This window comes from Enhydra lutris, unplaced genomic scaffold, assembly GCF_002288905.1.
Source record: "Enhydra lutris kenyoni isolate GAN:26980312 unplaced genomic scaffold, ASM228890v2 scaffoldscaffold1, whole genome shotgun sequence".
Lineage (NCBI taxonomy): Eukaryota > Metazoa > Chordata > Mammalia > Carnivora > Mustelidae > Enhydra > Enhydra lutris.
Window position 1 is genome coordinate 103,737,732 of NW_019154085.1, and position 18,435 is coordinate 103,756,166.

The 18,435-nt window shown below is 52.7% G+C and overlaps 1 protein-coding gene across 1 annotated transcript in view; it reads right to left on the minus strand.

Moving 5' to 3' along the window:
* LOC111140948 (secretin receptor) overlaps positions 1 to 18,435 on the minus strand; it is a 73,086-nt gene that overhangs the window by 24,351 nt on the left and 30,300 nt on the right. Inside the window, exons 3-4 of the mRNA XM_022493221.1 lie at positions 10,402 to 10,509; positions 3,777 to 3,880 (exon numbers count right to left, since the gene is read on the minus strand). Coding sequence (XP_022348929.1) covers positions 3,777 to 3,880; positions 10,402 to 10,509 — 212 coding nt within the window. The remainder of the gene's footprint in view (positions 1 to 3,776; positions 3,881 to 10,401; positions 10,510 to 18,435) is intronic.

Genomic DNA, 18,435 nt, shown 5'->3' on the forward strand with positions numbered 1-18,435 from the left:
GAGTCAAAAGGACAGTAGGTTGCCCTAGATTCATGGTGGCTTGACTTTGGGACATGAAAGGGCAGTCAAATGTTGAGAAATAAGAGGTTCCATGATGCGTCAGCTTATAATCTTGCACGAGCAGGAAGAGCCCCAGCCCCGAGGGCACGAGTCTCACTCCTAGGACCCCCTGGTTTTGCCACTCTCAGTTCAGAAGCAGATTTGGGCCAGTCTGTGACAGCACGAGGAGGCACGGGGTGACAGTATGGGGTGTTCTGGCTGAATGCTCCACATTGTCCTGTGGCTGGGTTGACTGCCTGCCAGGGAACCCTCAGGACACCAGCCAGCTGCACTTGTCCCTGCATTTTATGTGTAAGTTCTGATCCAGAAGGGGCCCTGGTCCCAGGAGGCCTGATGTGCCCTTAGTGCACCTGCCCTCCACATCTGCAACAGGGACTCGCCCTAGGAGGGCTTGGGGGCCAGGAGCCTCACTGCTGTCTGTCCTGGATCACATTGCCCATCTCTCTGCTGTCTTTCCTGACCGGGCCACCTTCCCTCTACATCCTCTAGATCAGGGCTCAGCAGACATTTTTTGTAAAGGGACAAATAATATGCGTCTTAGACTTTGGGTGCCATTTGGGCTTTTGCAAATATTCAGCTCCGCTCTTGTGGTGTAAATGGCCATAGCCATGTCTCAATAAAATTTTATTTACAAAAGCAGGTGGTGGGCTGGATTTGGCTCAAGGGCCACAGGATGCCAACCTCCACTCTAGGTAAGCAAGCCCCATTTTATTTACCCAAGCAGCAGCCTGGTCCTTTCTGCCAATCTGTGTGCACTGTTGTGGGCTTTTGTTGGTGAATAGAGCAGCGCATGCCAATAAGGAAATTGAAGAAAAGACAGCCAATAAGTGCTCATTTCCATCATCGTTTGATCAGAAGAGAAAAGACATTTCAACAGTAAGAGACAGGATGACTCAGATCTCTGAGTGAAGGACAAAGCTTGTGAACCAGCATCTAGGCACCAGTAAATTACATGGCTTGAAAATCTTTCTGATCTTAGGGATTTTTTTTTTTTTTTTTTTTTACTACATTTTTAAAATTTTTTATGTGAGCTGAAGCCAAGGTAGTCCTCCTTTCCACTATTTTTGGCCAATAACTATTCTGAATTAAGTCCAAACTTTGCATTTACATTTGTTAAATTTCAGGTTCTTGTTTTGGGATTTTACAGTTTCTGCCCTGGATGAATATCATGGTTAAGGCCTTGGGTTTTGTTCCCCAGCTGATGAGTCTAAAGCTGACAGTGTCTCCGATGTGGTTTCAGTAAACACTGCTCACAAAAACAAAGGCTCCCTGGGGTCCTCAATAATTCTTAAGAATGCAAAGGCTCCAATGGCCAAAAGGTTTGAGAACCACTGGCCGAGGCCAATCCTGTGTCCCATCCCTCTGCCAGGGATGGTCCAGGGGTGGGCAGGCTCAAGTCACTTTGGGCCAGTGAGATGGGAGGACAAGCTTGCTGGGGTTTGGGTGAAGAAGCTTTCTTGCTCTTGGGAAGGAGCCACAGGAAGTCAGCCTTTCCCGCCACCTGGACAAGCAGGCATGGGGGAGTATGTGGCTGTTATTGCCAACGGCAGTCATCCCACATCGAGAGGTGGCAGCCTTGAGAGGAAGCCACCAGGATAACAGGAGGAGAAGTGGCAAGAACCCGGTCCTTTGGCAGCTTCCGAGTGCTGCCTTATGAAAGAGTTCTGAAGCCTGTTCTCTGCACCCCCAGTTCCATGAGCCACATCTGTTTATTACCCAAGTTGCAAATTTCTGTTTCTCGCAGGCCAGAGCATCCTTTTGAACCTCTGTGCTGCCATCCATCATTAGAACATTCTCTCTATGGATTTTGCCAATGTGATCACATAAACTTCCTGTCCTTGTGTAAGTCAGTGATGGAAATGGTCATCTGCAGGGGTCAGGACCCATCCACTCCTCTGAAACCTTCTGTCTCCACTAAGCAATCCTTGCTGGGTCTCGTTATGAATGTACCCTGCTCTGACCAGACCTGAAGACCTCACATGTGTCCCCCATTTGGATGACAAACCCCAGGAGGGAAGAAACCCAAGTCTCCACCTTGGTTCCCCACCCAGTCTTCCTTGTACAGAGCAGGACTGACTGGCTGGAGAAAGTCCTAGAAAAGAATTCAGAAGTGGGTATGGTGTGGGCGCCTGGGTGGCTCAGTGGGTTAAAGCCTCTGCCTTCAGCTCAGGTCATGATCTCAGGGTCCTGGGATCGAGGCCCGCATCGGGCTCTCTGCTCAGCGGGGAGGCTGCTTCCCCCTCTCTCTCTGCCTGCCTCTCTGCCTACTTGTGATCTCTCTCTCTCTCTCTGTCAAATAAATAAATAAAATCTTTAAAAAAAAAAAAAAAGAAGTGGGTATGGTGTGTCTCCCAACCTCATCCTTCCTCCCTCCCTTCCCTCTGCTGCTCCGCCTCATGCTTCTCTCACATGCCCTCACCCCATCCTCCAAGGGACCAGCAAGGCTGTCAGGATTCCCACTGGGGAGTTTAGCCCATGGGGCTGCAAAAGCCCATCTCCCAGGGGACACGCACCATACCAGGGGGGGGCAGCGAGAGCTAAAGGAAGGACTCAGGTTCTTTGGGGTACTAACTAGGTTTGACTCCTGCCTCTGCTAGTCTCTGAGCGTGTTCCTTTATGGCTCTGAGCCTCAGTCTCCTCATCTGCAAAATGGAGAAAACAATGATCTTACGATGAATCCTTCTGAGGATTTAGTGTCATCATGTATCCAGGAACCGGCACATGGCAGGTGTTCAGACAACAACAGACATTCATCGGGCACTGGTTAAGTGCCAGGCATTGTGCTGGGGCATGGGGACCTGGAAATGAGCAAGATTCTGATCTGTTCCTGCGATATCTCTAAATCTAGACCCACGCCTGGCCCACAGTCGGCACTTAATGCATGTTTGTTGAGTGAGTTCATGGCTTTGAAGAGCTCACATTTTAGTGAGCGAGATGGATGCCCATGGCACATGACGACGATTTCGTTCAACGTAGCAGGTAACATTTTGGAAACGAACACAGCATATCGAGAGAGCCCTTCTTGGGGGTGGGGAGGTGGGAAGAAAGGGCTTTCTGGAGCCAGTGGGCTAGAGCAGAGTCTCGAAGGACACTTACGAATGAGGCAGGGAAAGTCAGGATGCAAGGCTCTGATACTAAGGAGGCACCTGGAGAAGCTCAGCGCACTGCTCAGTGTCCTCTCTCTAACCAGGCCTGCCCAGCAGCATGCAGCTCGATCCTTCCCCTCAGAGCCTGAGAAGCCCCGAGAGCCAACATTTATTGAGCACTTCTTCTGGCTGGGTACCCTTCTCAGCACTTTCCTGGATTACCTTGTTTGGTTCCCTTGGCAAGTCTGTGAGGTCAGAACCACGATCAGCCCATTTCACTGATGGAAAAACTGAGGCACAGAGAAGTTAAGTCCTCCCAACCCCCGCCAAGGTCACAGTCAGGGTACAGACTCAGCAGCCTGACTCCAGGCGTTTAATCAGCGGGTTGCTTTTCTTTCGGTTTCATGACTAAATCACCCCCAGTCTCGTGGTGGCACAGGGCAGTTCTTACTGTGCCTGTGCCCAGGTCTTCATTAACCATCTCTGGGCTGTCTCACCAGGGCACTGAGGTAGGCCCAGGGAGCCCCAGATGATGAGCGGGGTGGGGTGGGTAACAAGAGCAGCTCCCGGTCCCCTGATCTTGACCCAGGGCTGGCTCCATTCTATCTTCTTAGTTGCAGACAGGCTTACCCGCTTCTCATTGGATGAGTCGTTCACATTAACCCCACAGGCCAGGTCAGGCCTGGGGAAGATTTCAGACCAGCCGTCCTGTGTGCAATTTCGAAACATGGAACCTGTGGGAGTCAAGCATCCTGCAGGTGAGCACTGGGGACACGGGACAGACGGCCTGGGGTCCCAGGTACCCTCAGCCACGCCTTAGGGGTGGCCTGGCATTTCCCCATAGCTCAGCCCTGGCTGCCTTTCTCTGAACCACACAGTCCACTCCCAATCAGCTCAGCTGATCCTTGAAGACTATGTAAGGGTCAGTAAGAAGAGGCAGGAAAGGGATGCCTGGGTGGCTTGGTCGGTTAAGCCTCTGCCTTCAGCTTAGGTCATGATCTCAGGGTCCTGGGATCAAGCTCTGCATCAGGCTCCCCATCCAGCAGAGAGTCTGTTTCTCCCTTTCCTTTTGTGATCTCTCTTTTGCTTTCTCTCAAATAAATAAATAAAAATCTTAAAAAAAAAAATAAGAGTGGTGGAAGAGGAAAGTAGGGAGATAGCCCTAGAAAGTGCAAAGGTGCGGATGTGTGTGCACAGGTGAGAGAGAGACAGACCTGCGGACCACCGAGGCCTTGATTTACAAACCAGCCCAGCTCTGAACAAATACCCTGTTAGCCTCCAAGCACTACTTGCCCTCCCCCCGGGGTCCCATAGCCTCGCCCACCCCCATGTCCCTCCGTGCCAGACACAGGGCTCCGCATACAGGGGGGAGGGCAGGACATATGTCACAGTACCCTCCGGTCCCAACAGCTCTCCTCCATTGGACTCTGTGTCCCCGCCCCTGCAGAGCTTCCCCTTCCTTACCTTTCCCCAGCACAGCTGGCTGCCCCCAGGCCCAGCCCCCGTCCAGGGGTCTCTCAGGCCCTGGAGCACTACAGCTTTACCCTGGGCCTGTCCACTCCTCCCCTCTCCCCTCACCCACCCTTCCCGGGCTCCGATCTCAGATCAAGTTCCCTCAGTGCTCCAAGGGGGACTTCCCCTGCCCATCCTCCAACCCTACAGGCCGAGGGGCCACTTCTGGCTTTTTCTGGGTTTTCCCAAAACAGGGGCTGCTCCCTGATCTCTTGGGTGTTCACAGGAGATAAATATAAACCTTCCCGAGGGTAGGACACCAGTACTCTCAAAAGGGATTACAGTGTCCCATAAAACGCAAGGGGCCAAGCGTCGTGCTCAAGGACAGCAGTCCCAAGCGACTTTGGTTATACATCCCCAACCAAAAAAAAAAAAAAACCCACCGATCTCATTCTCTAAGGATTATGTACTTGTTCAATTATAAAATCTTGTGCTCTATTGTAATGATACGTGGTGATTATACTATGCGCCAGACACCGTTCTAAGCCTGTGGCAGGCAGGAACTCCTTTAACCCTAACAAGACTATGAACCAGGCAGTTACTTTTATAGTAAAACATAGTATGACATGTAAATAGTGCAGCCATCTTACTGTTGGGGAAACTGAGGCATGCCATGGTTAAATAATCTGCCTAAGACCACAGCACAGGAAATGGAGGAAGTGGGATTTGAACCTGGAGTCTCGGACCCCACTCTCAGCTGCATATTGTGTACTGATCCCCTTTCTTCCCCCTGCTTATCCCCATCCCAGGTCGCGCCACCCTTTACTGGGAGGGTTCTCCCAAGAAACTGACATGGTTGGCAAGGACCTGGTCATGCCCATCGGGAAATGTCCTCAGGCTCTGGGTGCTGCTCTCACACCAAGGAAGTTTGATTTCAAATCTCACTTCACACCCTGCTCTCCAGCACCTGAAAACCACCCACGGAGATGACTACCAGCACTGAGGTAGACCTTCCAGGGGCTGGAAAGGAAGGAAGGCATTCTCAGTCCTCCAGCCACACCTCCGAGCTTCTCTGCCTTGTAAATCACAGGGTCACTTTGGTCCTCCCACAGAGCTTGCTGCCCTTCTCCTCCCCCACGCCGCCAAGGCCAAGTCCCTCACACAGTGGTGGCTGGCTTCCCGGCCTCGCCTAGTCCCTGATGAGCTCCAGAGGGCTCCGGGTGCCCACCCAAAGCCCTTGCTCATCTGTCCACTAGCTGGAGGGCTGGAATTGCAACACAGTGGAGATGAGGAGCCCGTGCTAAATTCTTCTCTAAGGGAATAGGTAAGTTCTCCAGGGAGGAGCTTTTAGAGCAGGAGCCCGAAGACTGGGGAAGAGAAGCTGCCAGCCAAGAAGTCTTAGGAAGCCACCAGGAGGAGGCGCCCTCCATGGACTGATGGGTCCAGCTGCATCCTCTGCTCTGGGACCACCCCCCCACCCCTGCATCTGGCTGCTGCAGGCGTGGCAGGCACATAGGGGGCTGGTCACACCCCTGGAGATAGGAATTCTGACACTCCCTCTGCGCGAATTCATACCCTTTCTAGGGGTCTCAGCCACTCAGCTTTGGCCTTGCATGCTCCTTTCTGACAGGCCTCAGGTCTGGACCACTTGTTCACAGGGTTCAGGGTCACACGGGTTCCACTGAACTCAAGAATGATGGCTGGCATTTCTAGAACCAGCCACTATGCTCATTTCCAGATTTTGATCTAATCCTCCCAGCACTCAGGGAGGGAGGCACGGCTGGTTTATTTACCAGACAAGAAAACCAAGGCCCAGAATTGGGCACCAGAGTCCAGCCAGGATGTGACTCTTCCCTGTGCCTCCCTCCCACCTGACCCTGGCCCCTGGGGGCAGCTTCTAGCACCAGGAGACCTTGGCTTTCTGACCTTCTGGATTCGGGTCCACCTGGCCCCCAAAGGCCCCTGAGACCTGGAGTACAGGTTTCCAAGTAGCCAGATCTGAGTGGGAAACTCAGCACCCCCACCCTTGGTCACCTGGGTGTGAGCTTCGATGCCTCACTTCTCTGTGCCCAGTGACAATAGTTACCCACACTGCAGGACTGAGCAGGGAACCCGATAGCACCAGTAAGTGCCCAGCCTGGTGCCTGGCCCAGCGAGCCCCACAGTGTGACTCCCTCCTCCTTTCAGCCTTTCCAAAATAGACCTCGGTGGTGGGGCTTGGAGACATGGAATTTAAGGGGCGGGGTGCAAGACTTCTACAGTTCAGTCAAGGGAGCTAGCGTGTCAGACGGGAAAGCAGGGGCATCCAATTTCAGTTTGGTTGGATGGAAAATTGAATTAAGAGAACGCAAACTCCCCAGAGCCCAGAACCAGTTATTCGTGTGTCCCTAGAGGCTGGCCTGGGCTGGGCTGCCCATTTTGGGGCCTTCTCCTCACTGACCCAGTGGGATTCTCCAGACAGATGCTGCATGCGACCCAGGCCGGGCGCCCGGTGTGGCTAACGAAGGAGTGCCCTTTGCTGACCAGGCTCTTGGCAGAACTGCAGAGGAGACGAGGGTTGGGCTCTCTCTGGAGTCCCTTCAACCCCACCCACTTGCCCTGGGCTTCACTCCTAATAGGACAGGGGCCCTTCCTTACCCAGGTTCAGGGCAGTGTACACCTCAAGGTCCCCTGAAGGTACAATCAATATTTTGTGCATATACATCTGTACATCCGAAGATTTTACACAATTCTCAAAAGGCTCCAGGACCCTAATCAGGTTAGGGACCTCCACTGTGTTAAGGCTCCAATCCCAAGATAGAAGAAGGCCTGACCCTGCCTGGGAAGCGTGTTTTCTAACAAGGGACTCTGGAAGACCAGTGCCCTGTAAAGAAGCAAAGGAATGCATCCTGGAAGGAACATTCTAGACCTTGGCACACACAGAAAAATATCTGGGGGCAGATTCCAACCTGCAGTTTTGGGAGTCACTTAGACAGCCATTCTGTCTGGGCCCCGTAGTGGGCTCCCTGGGAAATCATTAATTTATTATTATCATTATTTTCTTCTCTCAAAAGGAAGGGTCGGTCCAAAACACCAGACTGTCCTCACAGGGCGCTCCTCCCTGGGTTGGGTTGGGGAGCCCTGGGGTCCTGTGGGACACCACTGAGGAGAGCCCTCCTTCCGGAGAGGAGACCAGGGATCTGGGATCTATGGGGAAGGAAGGTAGTGGTAGGAAGATGATTCTTGGTGACTGAGGCTGGACTGGTCCTGACCCGTGCTGCTGGGCTGGCTGGTGTCCTGGGCCGGGGGCTGGGTATGAATAGAGTGGCCCGGGAGGGGTCGGGGGGCGGGGACACTGCCCCTCAGTAAGTTCAGAACCCTCAGCAGGCCGGGTCTCCCTGTGGACTGGCAGACAGGAGGCTCCTGAAGCTCCACAGCGACACCGTGTGGCAGGGAGAAGAAACTGCAGCAGTGGCAGGCGGACCACCCCAACTTCCTTCCCTACAGCAGGAAAAAGTGGGACTGCACCCCTGGGTGAACACCGTGGGTCTGGAGCAGTTAAAAGGTTGGGGGTCCTCAAAAGGGAGTCAGTGGGCTACTAGTCAATGAGGCAGATACGCGTTCTAGCAGTTGATTGGGGAGGATTTGGCTAGGAGCAAGGCTCTGGCTGGCTCTTCTGAAGAAAGGTAGAAGGGACGTTGATGGGGGATGCAGAGGTACTTCGGCTTTGGGATGGCTGTGAAGGGAAGACTGGGAAAGGAGGAGAGCTTCAAGTCCCTCCAACTGGAGAACTCAGTCAGCAAGGGAGGAGCACTGGACAGGGAGTCCAGGATCTGGTCCTGTCCTCAAACCTGACCAACATGTTGCCTTGGGTCAGTCATGTGTGGATTAATCTCATGTGTTGGGAGCTCCATGGACCGCAGACATAGACATGGAAGGGTCACGGTGGGAGAAAAAGACTGTTGGTCAGTTTGCTGGCACCTGTGTGCAGGTGGGGAGGGGGAAGGCAAGAAGGGAGAAGAGAGGAAGAGAAAGGACGAAGGAAGATATTTAAAATTCATTTCCAGGGGCACCTGGGTGGCTCAGTGGGTTATAGCCTCTGCCTTCAGCTCAGGTCATGATCTCAGGGTCCTGGGATTGAGCCCCACATCGGGCTCTCTGCTCAGCAGAGAGCCTGCTTCCTCCCTCTCTCTCTGCCTGCCTCTCTGCCTACTTGTGATCTCTGTGTGTCAAATAAATAAATAAAATATTTTAAAAAAATAAAATAAAATAAAATTCATTTCCAAGCACAGCCCTATAGACTGGTCCTGTTTATGCTCCCCGTTTTACAGATGAGAAAATCAAGGCTGAGAATGGGTAACTTGGGCTCTCAGGCCTTGGAAACTGACACCTGGCCGGACCACACTTTCCCTCGTCCCTTGCAGGTTGGTGTCACCAGGACTGAGTTCTGGCAGAGGCCATGTGGGCAGAAGCACAGGCCTTCACAAGCCTCGTTCAGGCCTGGGGCTAATCAAGAGCAGCTGGTTTGCATGTTAGGTGGGCAGACACTGTACGTACGTATGAAGGCTTTGAGATTCGGGACCTTTGTCTGTTTCAGCAAGCGGGCATTATCCAAGCACTAAGTGGAGAATGGGGACTCAGACCTGGCTCCCTGGTGCATCTACGAGACTGAGTAGGACAGGGAGCTACCTCAGTGTGCTCCCCAGATTGAGTGTGTTTGTGCACATGCGTGTGCACATGAGTACTAGAGAATTATGGAGCGAGCAATTTACACTCCTCTCCCACATTGCATGGTCTTGATTTCCTCGCTGGTCACCCATCCTTTCCTTACCTGGCTTTGAGATGCTCGTGGGTTTTAGTGTGAAGACCTCTTTTCTGGTTTCATTAGCCAGCATTTCCTGCCCCACATAGATGGGGGGAGGGAGTGGCAGACTTTAGACTTTAAATGACCTCATGGAGGACGGGGCCAAAGGCCGTGAAATTACCTTGCCTCCACCCAGCATCACCCCCCACCACAAGGCTGTAGTCCCACCTTGACCATGGCATCGAGGACAGGGTACTGGTTTTGAAGTTGGACAAATCTGGGTTTAATCTTAGTTTCTCCATCTTCTAGCTGTGAAGCTTAGACAATGTGCTAAGGTTAACTCCTCTTAACTCCCTGTTACTGTCGCTCCTTCCTGGGTCAAGAGGAGGAGACAAGGTCTGTCGTTGGCAGGGGACTTGTGATGGTTCAGTGAGCCCGTGTATATAAAAACAACTGGCACATGGTGGGGTGTGAGCCCAAGTTAGTCTCCGAACGTCCCCTGTCTGAGACAGTCTCCCTTTCTCCCTGCCTCAAATTAAGAAAATCCTTGTAAACTACAGTTGTCCTCAGGCAAGATATCACCCGGGAGGCGAGGGGCTTTCAGAGAGGGCACAGTCTATCAGCTGGGCCTGGCAAAATGGGCACATAGAAAGGAAGTGTTCTGGAAAGCTAGGCTGTGCCACAGTGGCACCCAGACGTGGGGGCTGGAGCAAGGGGTCTGGTTGCTAAGGGGGCAGAAACATAGAAGGAAGTAGGGGAGCCCAAATGGGGATGTGGATTGAGAGAAGCAAGCCCAGTCTCTATCACTTCCTAGCACATTGCCTCCTGGCCCCCTTCCTTGGGACCCTTTGAATCAAGCCCACCCCACACCTCCAAGCCAGGCCTTCAGTCCTCAGGAAGGACCACCTCTCACCATTCCATTCACCGCTTGTCCCCAGAGATTCTTGGCCTCTAGGCCAAGGCCCCAGCCAGAGGGTCACCCACTGCCTCGCAGCCAAGACCCCCGGGCTGAGCGGTTACCATTTCTGCCGGTGAACATCCGGAGGAACTGGGGGCATCCCACTTCCACGATCTGTCCCAGTGCAGAGGACGGCCAGCAGCTCATGTTGTCCCACAGCCCCTTACAACCTGCCAAGAGGAGCAGCAGTGTTAGACAGGGAGCCAGCATGGGCAAAGGGCCTCCCTCTCAGCCTGTCACCATCCCCAGCACTCTAGCCTGCTAGCCTTTCCCATTAGGGACTGACTCTTTGAGATCAGGAACCAGTGGGGTCCAATGTGCCCTTTTATCTTTGGCATCTACACAGTAATCGCCCATGTTGAAGGCATGAAGGAAGGAGAGAACACACGTTATCTCGTATAAGCCTCACCACTCACCAGGGCAGCTCTAGATTTCTCTAGAACAGAAGACAGAACACCTCTTGCCCTCAGGTTGCATTAGACTCGACAGCAGGGCTCTGGCCTGGCCTCACAGGGTAACCATCTAGGGAGCTTTATTTTATTTTTTTTTTAAGATTTATTTATTTGACACACACACACACACACACACGCAGAGAATACAAGCAGGGGGCCCCAGAAGGGAGAGGGAGAAGCAGGCTCCCCCGCTGAGCAGAGAGCCCTACCTGAAGCTCGATCCCAGACCCTGGGATCATGATCCAAGCTGAAGGCATTTGCTTAACCGACTGAGCTGCCCAGGCATCAGAACACATAGAATTGGGCCCTGCATCCAGGGATCCAGATTTAACTGGTGTTGGGAGGGGGCTGGGCCGTTCCCCATACGCATTCCTTGGAAACAGGCTTTGGTCAGATCACTGACTTCTGGATTCCTTGTTGAGGTCCTGGCTTTCCAGTCCTCTGCCTGCCACCTCGGGTTTGGTGCTAGTGGGAGTCCGTCACCCTGTGCTCTCGCACATGTAAGCTCATCTAACCCACCGCAATGTTCCATGGCACCTGGCCCTGTCCTTGTTTTATGAATGAAGCGGTAACACAGAGAAGAGAAGCGTTTCCTGGAGTCACACAGCGGGGAAATGCAGGGGCTGGAAAGTGGCTGTCCAGCTACCCTGCTCTGTGCCACCTCCCAGGCTTCAGCCACCTGCCCCGTCTCTTAGGGCCACCAACCCCAGCTTCCAAGAGCCTTCCTCATGGAGCCAGGCTAGGGGAACTGGAGAGGAGCCAGGAGCTGGCGGGGATCCAGCGGGTGGGGTTGGCCCAGGAGGGCAAGAGGGAGGATGCAGAGAGAGGGGCTGAAGGCAGGCTGGGGCTCTCCTCTTGCAGGGAGCCTGCCCCCAGAGGGATGGGGGAGAGAGAGAGAGGAAGTGTGAGGTCAGGATGCGGGGCTCTGGAGGCAGCGCAGCCCCTGAGTGACAGACAGACTGTGGCCCCGGGGCTAGGTTGCTGGTATGGAATGGGAGAGAGCTTGCACACAGAGGCAGGGCTTGGACGGGGCTCCCCCAGGACAGTGGAAGCATCTTGGGACTGAGGACCAGGGTCTGTGTCCCTTGAGGAACATGGGAGATGAGCAGCCCCTAGGATGTCGCTGTACCTTCACCCCGACTCTCACAGTGAGCCCTGAAAGAGGAGGAGCTGGACCTCTCTGCCTGAGCGCGCCCCAGAGCACCCAGGCAGGGTTCTGCCACCATCCAGGCAACTGGTCGTCCACATTCCAGCAGTGGATGCTGCTCCCCAGACCTGAGCAGGGGCTGCCCGAGCTTGCAGGGTCTCCACGACTCTGGCCTCTCCAGATGCTCCTGGGATGGCAACACCAGCCTACTGTGACCCACTGTGTCTGTCTACTTGACTTATTCTAACCCCTTGAGCCTGGAGGATGAGGCTGTCTTTGCTCCTTCTGCAGAAGTCTCCATGTGACAGCAGGCTGCCTCATTTATAAGGAGCCACATGTCTTGTATCAGAAGCAGTTGGAAGGATTCAGAGGCCTCTTTCATCACTTTGGGAGCAATGAATTCAGGGTCGGCCCCACCAAGTCAGCCAGGGAATGGGGGTCCACGGCTCCTGCCTGTGAGGCTAGATAGCCCCCGTCCAGCTGGCCAGACAGATGGCAGGCTTCCTGACCTGGGTTATGTGAGGCTGGGCTCATAGGGACACTGCCTTGGTGCTGACAGAAGGTGGCCGAAGAGGGGCTGGTGGCAAGGGGGAGAAGGCTCTCCTCAAGGTGAGTGGGGTCCCCTGACAGCCGGTTCACTGTCACACCTTCTGTATCAACCCTGCAGAGAGAAAAGGCTGGAGGCGCATGGGACACTGTGGAGCCTGCAGGGGTGGGGTAAGGTCACTGCCCCATGGCAGAGGTGATGGAAATGAGGAATCCAGGCTCCAAGAGGTCAAGGGACATAGGCGCAGGGGGACAGAGCTGATACCGGTGGCGCTGGTATCACACCCTCCGGGCTGACCCTTGGTGGTAGCAGACCTGGTGCTTCTGCCTCCACGTGACATTGCTCATGTCCTGAACACAGTGGCATGCTGTGATAGGGGCGACGTTCTCTCCCAGCCTTGATGCTGGGAACGGACCTAGCGTTCCCAGTGTGAGAAGCCCATCCCCGGTGGCCTGCTCTTCTAGCTGGTACGTGGTTGAATGCTTTTCATTTTAATAGTTACACTTTTTTTTAAAAAAGATTTTATTTATTTATTTGACACAGAGATAGATGGTGAGAGAGGAAACACAAGCGGAGGGAGAGAGAGAGGGAGAAGCAGGCTTCCTGCTGAGCAAGGAGCCCGATGCAGGACTTGATCCCAGGACCCTGGGATCATGACCTGAGCCAAAGGCAGACGCTTAACCAACTGAGCCACCCAGGCACCCTGACAGTTGCACATTTGTTAAAAAAAAAAAACAAGAGAATTTAATATGTATTAAGCAGTTATAAGATGAGCATATCACATCTGTGATTTTATAGCTATTAGTATTATATATTATAATAATATTAATATTATAATATTATATATTATAATAACATTAATATTATAATATTATATATTATATATATATAATATTACATATATTATTATAAAAGGAGGCTAAGTTAAAAACTAGTCAGTTAAAGAAGTTGGTTAAGCTTCTGACTCCTGATTTTGGCTCCGGTCATGATCTCAGGGTCTGGAGATCAAGCCCGTGTTGGGCTCTGCACTCAGCCCGGAGTCAGTTTGAGATTCTCCCTCTGTCCCTACCCCCCGCTCATATTCTCTTTCTCTTTATTTGAAAAAAAAAATTAATTTTAAAAAAGTGGGGAAAGAACCCTTGTATGCTGTTGGGGGAATGCAAACAGGTGCAGCCGCCATGGAAAATAGCACAGAGGCTCCTCGAAAAATACATCAGAACTACAATGTGATCCAGCCATCCTGCTTCTAGGTATATACCCCAAGGAAATGAAATCAGGACCTCAAAGAGATCTCTGCACTCCCACGTCCACAGCAGCATCGTTTTCAGTCGCCAAGGTGTGCAAACAGCCTATGTGTCCATCGAACAATGATGGGTAAGGAGGATCCCAGTGCAATATTACTCAGCCTTAAAGAACGAAATCCTGCCCCTGTGACAACACGGATAAACGTGGAGGACACCGCTAAATGAGCCAAGCCAGACGCAAAAAGATAAATGCCGCGTGATCTCGCTCCCATGTGGGATGTGAAAGATTCAAGCTCATCAGAGCAGAAAGTAGAATGGTCACCGGGAGGCTGGGGTCGCGGGGAGACAGGAAGATGTTGGCCAGAGGGTACGAAGTTGCGGTTAGGAAAGATGAATAAGCCTAAGATGTAATGCACGACACGATGAAAAGCAAAGTCAACTGATTTAAAGAGAAAACATTCAGGCAGGCAGTACAGGTGGTGTACTGGGCTGGAGGGACCATGGCCAGGGCAGCCAGCTGGTACTGCGTGGTTCCTAGCTGCTTGCAAGGACCTGCTTTGCACTAGGGTGTGAGTGGAGGGTGTGAGTGGAGGGCCTCAGCTCCCACTTCCCACCAGGCTCCTGCTCTGAGTAGGGGGAAGGCCAGCACAGGTGGGGCAGGGATGGGAGGGGGGGAGGGCGTCCTGGCACTAGCCCTTCTGGGGCTCCTCTGGGGGCTCAGAACTTGGGTTGCTGTGTGCTCCTGGTGGGTTTAGATCTTGAGCCCCGGAGCTCGCTGCCTGAATTGGGGGTGAGGAGGTGTCCAATGAGATAAGGGATGGAGGAGCTTTGTAAATGGGGCTCCTGTTCACTGAGCCAGTAGGGAGGGGTCACTGCCTCCAGAAAGGCAGGGCTGGAATGCCTACAGATGAGCTGCTGTGTGGGCAAGCCAGGCTCAGAGCAGCGTGAGGGGCAGCTCTCCACCATCGCTGATGGACACTGTCTGGCTGGAGGGCAGGGATGGAAGAACAGGGATGTTCTGAGTGGAGAGACAAGACAATGTTGGCCCACAAATGCATCTGGGGGAGCAGGAGGTGCCTGCCAAGTGCCTGTAGCCACAGAGGACAGCACTGGAGCCTGAGCTGAAGCAGTGTCGTGGTGGAGATAGAGTGAGTTTTGGACACAAATCTCCCTTGAGCATGCCCCTTACCTCTATGGGCCTCAGTGTCCTCATCTGTAAAACGGGCATAGTAACATTCCCCCAGGATTTTGGTGTGGATTAAATGATTTGTGTGTGCAGGAGAATATTTTCTGATCTATTAATCTCCATTCCGCCCCCCCCCCCTTTTTTTGTCCTTCCTCCTCAGCCTGTTGGCTCACATTCTCAGAAGTGGGCAGAAAAACTTAGAATCTTCCTGGCTTGGGTTTCCAAAGGCTGTGGGGCGGGGGTGGTGAGTTGGTGGGGGTGGGGTGGGGACAAGAATTCTGGTGTAAACAAAATGCTTGGGAAGAAACATAAAAGGAGCAAGACTTCCCTTGGACTGGGAAGATAAGGAGGGCATGCAATGAGCAGAACCTATAAGGTTCCAGAGAAAGACTTGAGTACCCTGCTGCCCCACCAGCCCTGGATGGTGGGGTAGCCCAGAGGAGAAATGGCTGTAGGGACCTGTCTGGACCAGCAGGACCACGGACAGCCTCGCAGAGCCCACGCCTCCCAGAGGAGCCAAGTTGTGGGGAAGATCCAGAAAATACCAAGGCTTAGGTGATCTCCTGTCCTAGGAGAGTGGAGTCAGAATGAAAGTTCCAGAAAACGGAGAAAGCTGTTTTTGCCCACTGAAGTTGATGGACAAAGATTGGTCTCCTTTATACTTGTGAAGCCCCCAGCACTGGGCCAGGCCCCAAGCAAAGGCTCAGTGACCTCTGCTCCCTCTGTCCCATAGTCCTGCTGTCCTGCATCACCCCCTGTGCCATAGAGAGGTGGCCCCAGAGACAGGTCTGGCGATGGGGAGGGGGCTGGAATGCAGGTAAAGGTGATCCAAGAGGGCAGGACCGAACCTGGGGCATCTCTCCATCCCCACCCAGCCCAGTGCCTGGCGTACAGCCAGCCCTCTGCTAACTGCATGTCTGCCCTGTGTCCACCCAGAGGGGAGCATCTGTCCTTGACTTATTTATAAATGAGCTCAGATGACTGACGATAACCTGGGACTATTCCTGGAGCTATGTGTCAGGTTGCAGTGCCATGGAGCCAGGGCCAAGCCAGGCCCCCCAGGGCCCTGCTGGGGTGGGCAGGGGGTCCTCCATCCCTCCAAACTCCCTGCACGCCTCCCGCTGCTCACTGTGCCGGCTAATGGAGGTCACCAGGGAACCCAAGTTCCCCATGCCTTGCCCCTCTGGTCCTCCCCTAGCTTCTACTTCTGTGTTAACCCTCTCCTCCTACCTAGAGCTGCCATATCCATCTCCCAGGTGCCTCCTGCCCCCCGTCCCTGCTCACCACCATTCACCTGTCTCCTCCCTGAGACCCCTCAGTGGTTCAGGGACTCCGACAGCTGCCTGTTCCCTGGCCTCATCCTGTCTCCCTTTGCCTTTCTCAGCTACCCCGGCCATCCAAGGGGCAACCTGGCGAGGTTTTCTGGGCTTTGCTAATCAGCTGATCTATAGCATTAAGTCAAGAAAGGTATTGCCCTCCTGGTTGTGGCTGGACCACACAAGGAAGTGGTCAGGACAGAATCAATGGGACTTAAGTCCCAGGTGGCAAAGACATTTCAAAGCCCAGCGCAGGGAGGAAGAGCTGAATAGTCAGTGAGGGGGGGGGGTTCTTTTTAAACCACGAAGCCATTTCAGGGAATAAAATGTGTTGGGAGTAGTGAGTTCCCCACCACTAAAAGTATGTAAGCAGAGAGGGGAACAGGATTAGCAGACTGGGAAATAAATACTTCAGACATTGCATGGAGGCTGCGGGAGATAAGAAGAAGGACCCTTTGAGCCCGAGGCTGACGGCTGCTTTCCTTGAGGCAAGCTCTTGAGCACTATATGCTGAGCCCTTCCCCTCCCAGGCACTGGGCAACTGTACCCTGCCCCATAGAATCCCTCTCATCCACCCCGATAACTCTTCTTCACCTGGCATGAAGCTCTTCATTTCATGCCACCTCTTACGTTAATTAAAGATTAATTGACACTGGGATGCCTGGGTAGCTCAGTTGTTCAAGCATCTGCCTTCGGCTCAGGTCGTGATCCCAGGGTCTTGGGATCGAGCCCCACATCGGGCTCCCTGCTCAGCAGGAAGCTTGCTTCTCCCTCTCCCTCTGCTTATGTTATCTCTCTCACTGTCAAATAGATAAATAAAATCTTTTTTAAAAAAAGATTAATTGACATCAACAGTCTTTTTTTTTTTTTTTTTCTGATTTCTAATTCTTAAATCCCTTCTTGGGAGAGTGAGAATATCAGTCACTCACAACTCAGTCTGAGTTGCAAACTACAAAATCCTTAGGATTTAGAATCAAAAGATGGGGGCTGAGAGTCCTGTTTCAGCTCTGGGAGATCCTGAGTCTCTCGGTGCCTATATTTTCCTCATCTGTGAAATGGGTTTAATAATGGTACTTACTATACAAGTTGGAAACTAAAAAAAAAAAGCCTGAAAAGTTACACAAGCCTAAGTTACTTGTTTCTGAAAAATGAGCCAAGATCTCTTGTGCCCAGGAAAGAAGCTGGGGGGTGGTGAGCTGTGGGCAAGGTGGGCGTGTCAGGCACTGGGGGTGGAGCCAGAGGGAATCCAGAAAAGGAGGAGCTGGGAATGTTTGCTAGAAAACATTGCATGACAGGGAACCTGATGCAGGGCTCCATCCCAGGACCCTGTCCAATAAATAAAATCTTAAAAAAAAAATTAAAACAAATTTTAGAAAACATTGTGTGAAAAGCCAGCATGTCTGAATACTGGTGCAGGCTACGACGTAAATGAACCTCGGAAACCTGCCCAGTGGACGAGGGCAGATACAGAAGGTCACCTACTGTAAGATTCTGCTTAGAAATCCAGGGTCAGCGAACCCAGAGAGACAGCAGAATTGTGGTTGCCAGGGCAGGAGAGGGGGGCAAGGAGGAGTGATTACTTATTGGGTATGGGGTTTTCTTTTGGGGTGATGAAAATGTTTTGGAACTGGAGGGGTGCTGGCTGCAAAGGGCTATGAATGTCCGGAATGACACTGAATTGTTCTCTCTACAATGGTCAAGTTACTATGTGAATTTCATCTCATTCACCCCTTCCCCCTTTCCCCCCAGCCCTCCTGCCAAAAAAATCAGCCTGTTCCCTGCTGCCCATGTTCTTCAGGACTGGGCAACCAGCTAGCAGAGTCAAGAAGAGAAAGGGCGTGTCATGTCCCCACTTGGAATGCAAGGATACTACGGCCCAGAGACGATTAGTGTATTGCTCGAAGTCACACAGCCCCTAAGAGACAGAGGAATGCACCTGTCTTTGTGATCCAGGAGCCCACACCTTTCCTGACACCGACTCTCTGGAACATTCTTCCCTACGGAGAGCCAAAGCCCTTCCACCAGGCAGCTCGGGGTGGGGGGGGGAGGGCGCGGTAATCAGCTTCTGTAAACAGAACAATAAATAGTCTGGTTGAGCAGTCCACACAGCTATTAGGGTGACCCTGAAACGTTCCCACAAAATGCTGAGAAGACCTTGGCCACCTAACCCGGAATAGCTGAAGAGTTAATTTTTTATTTGTGAT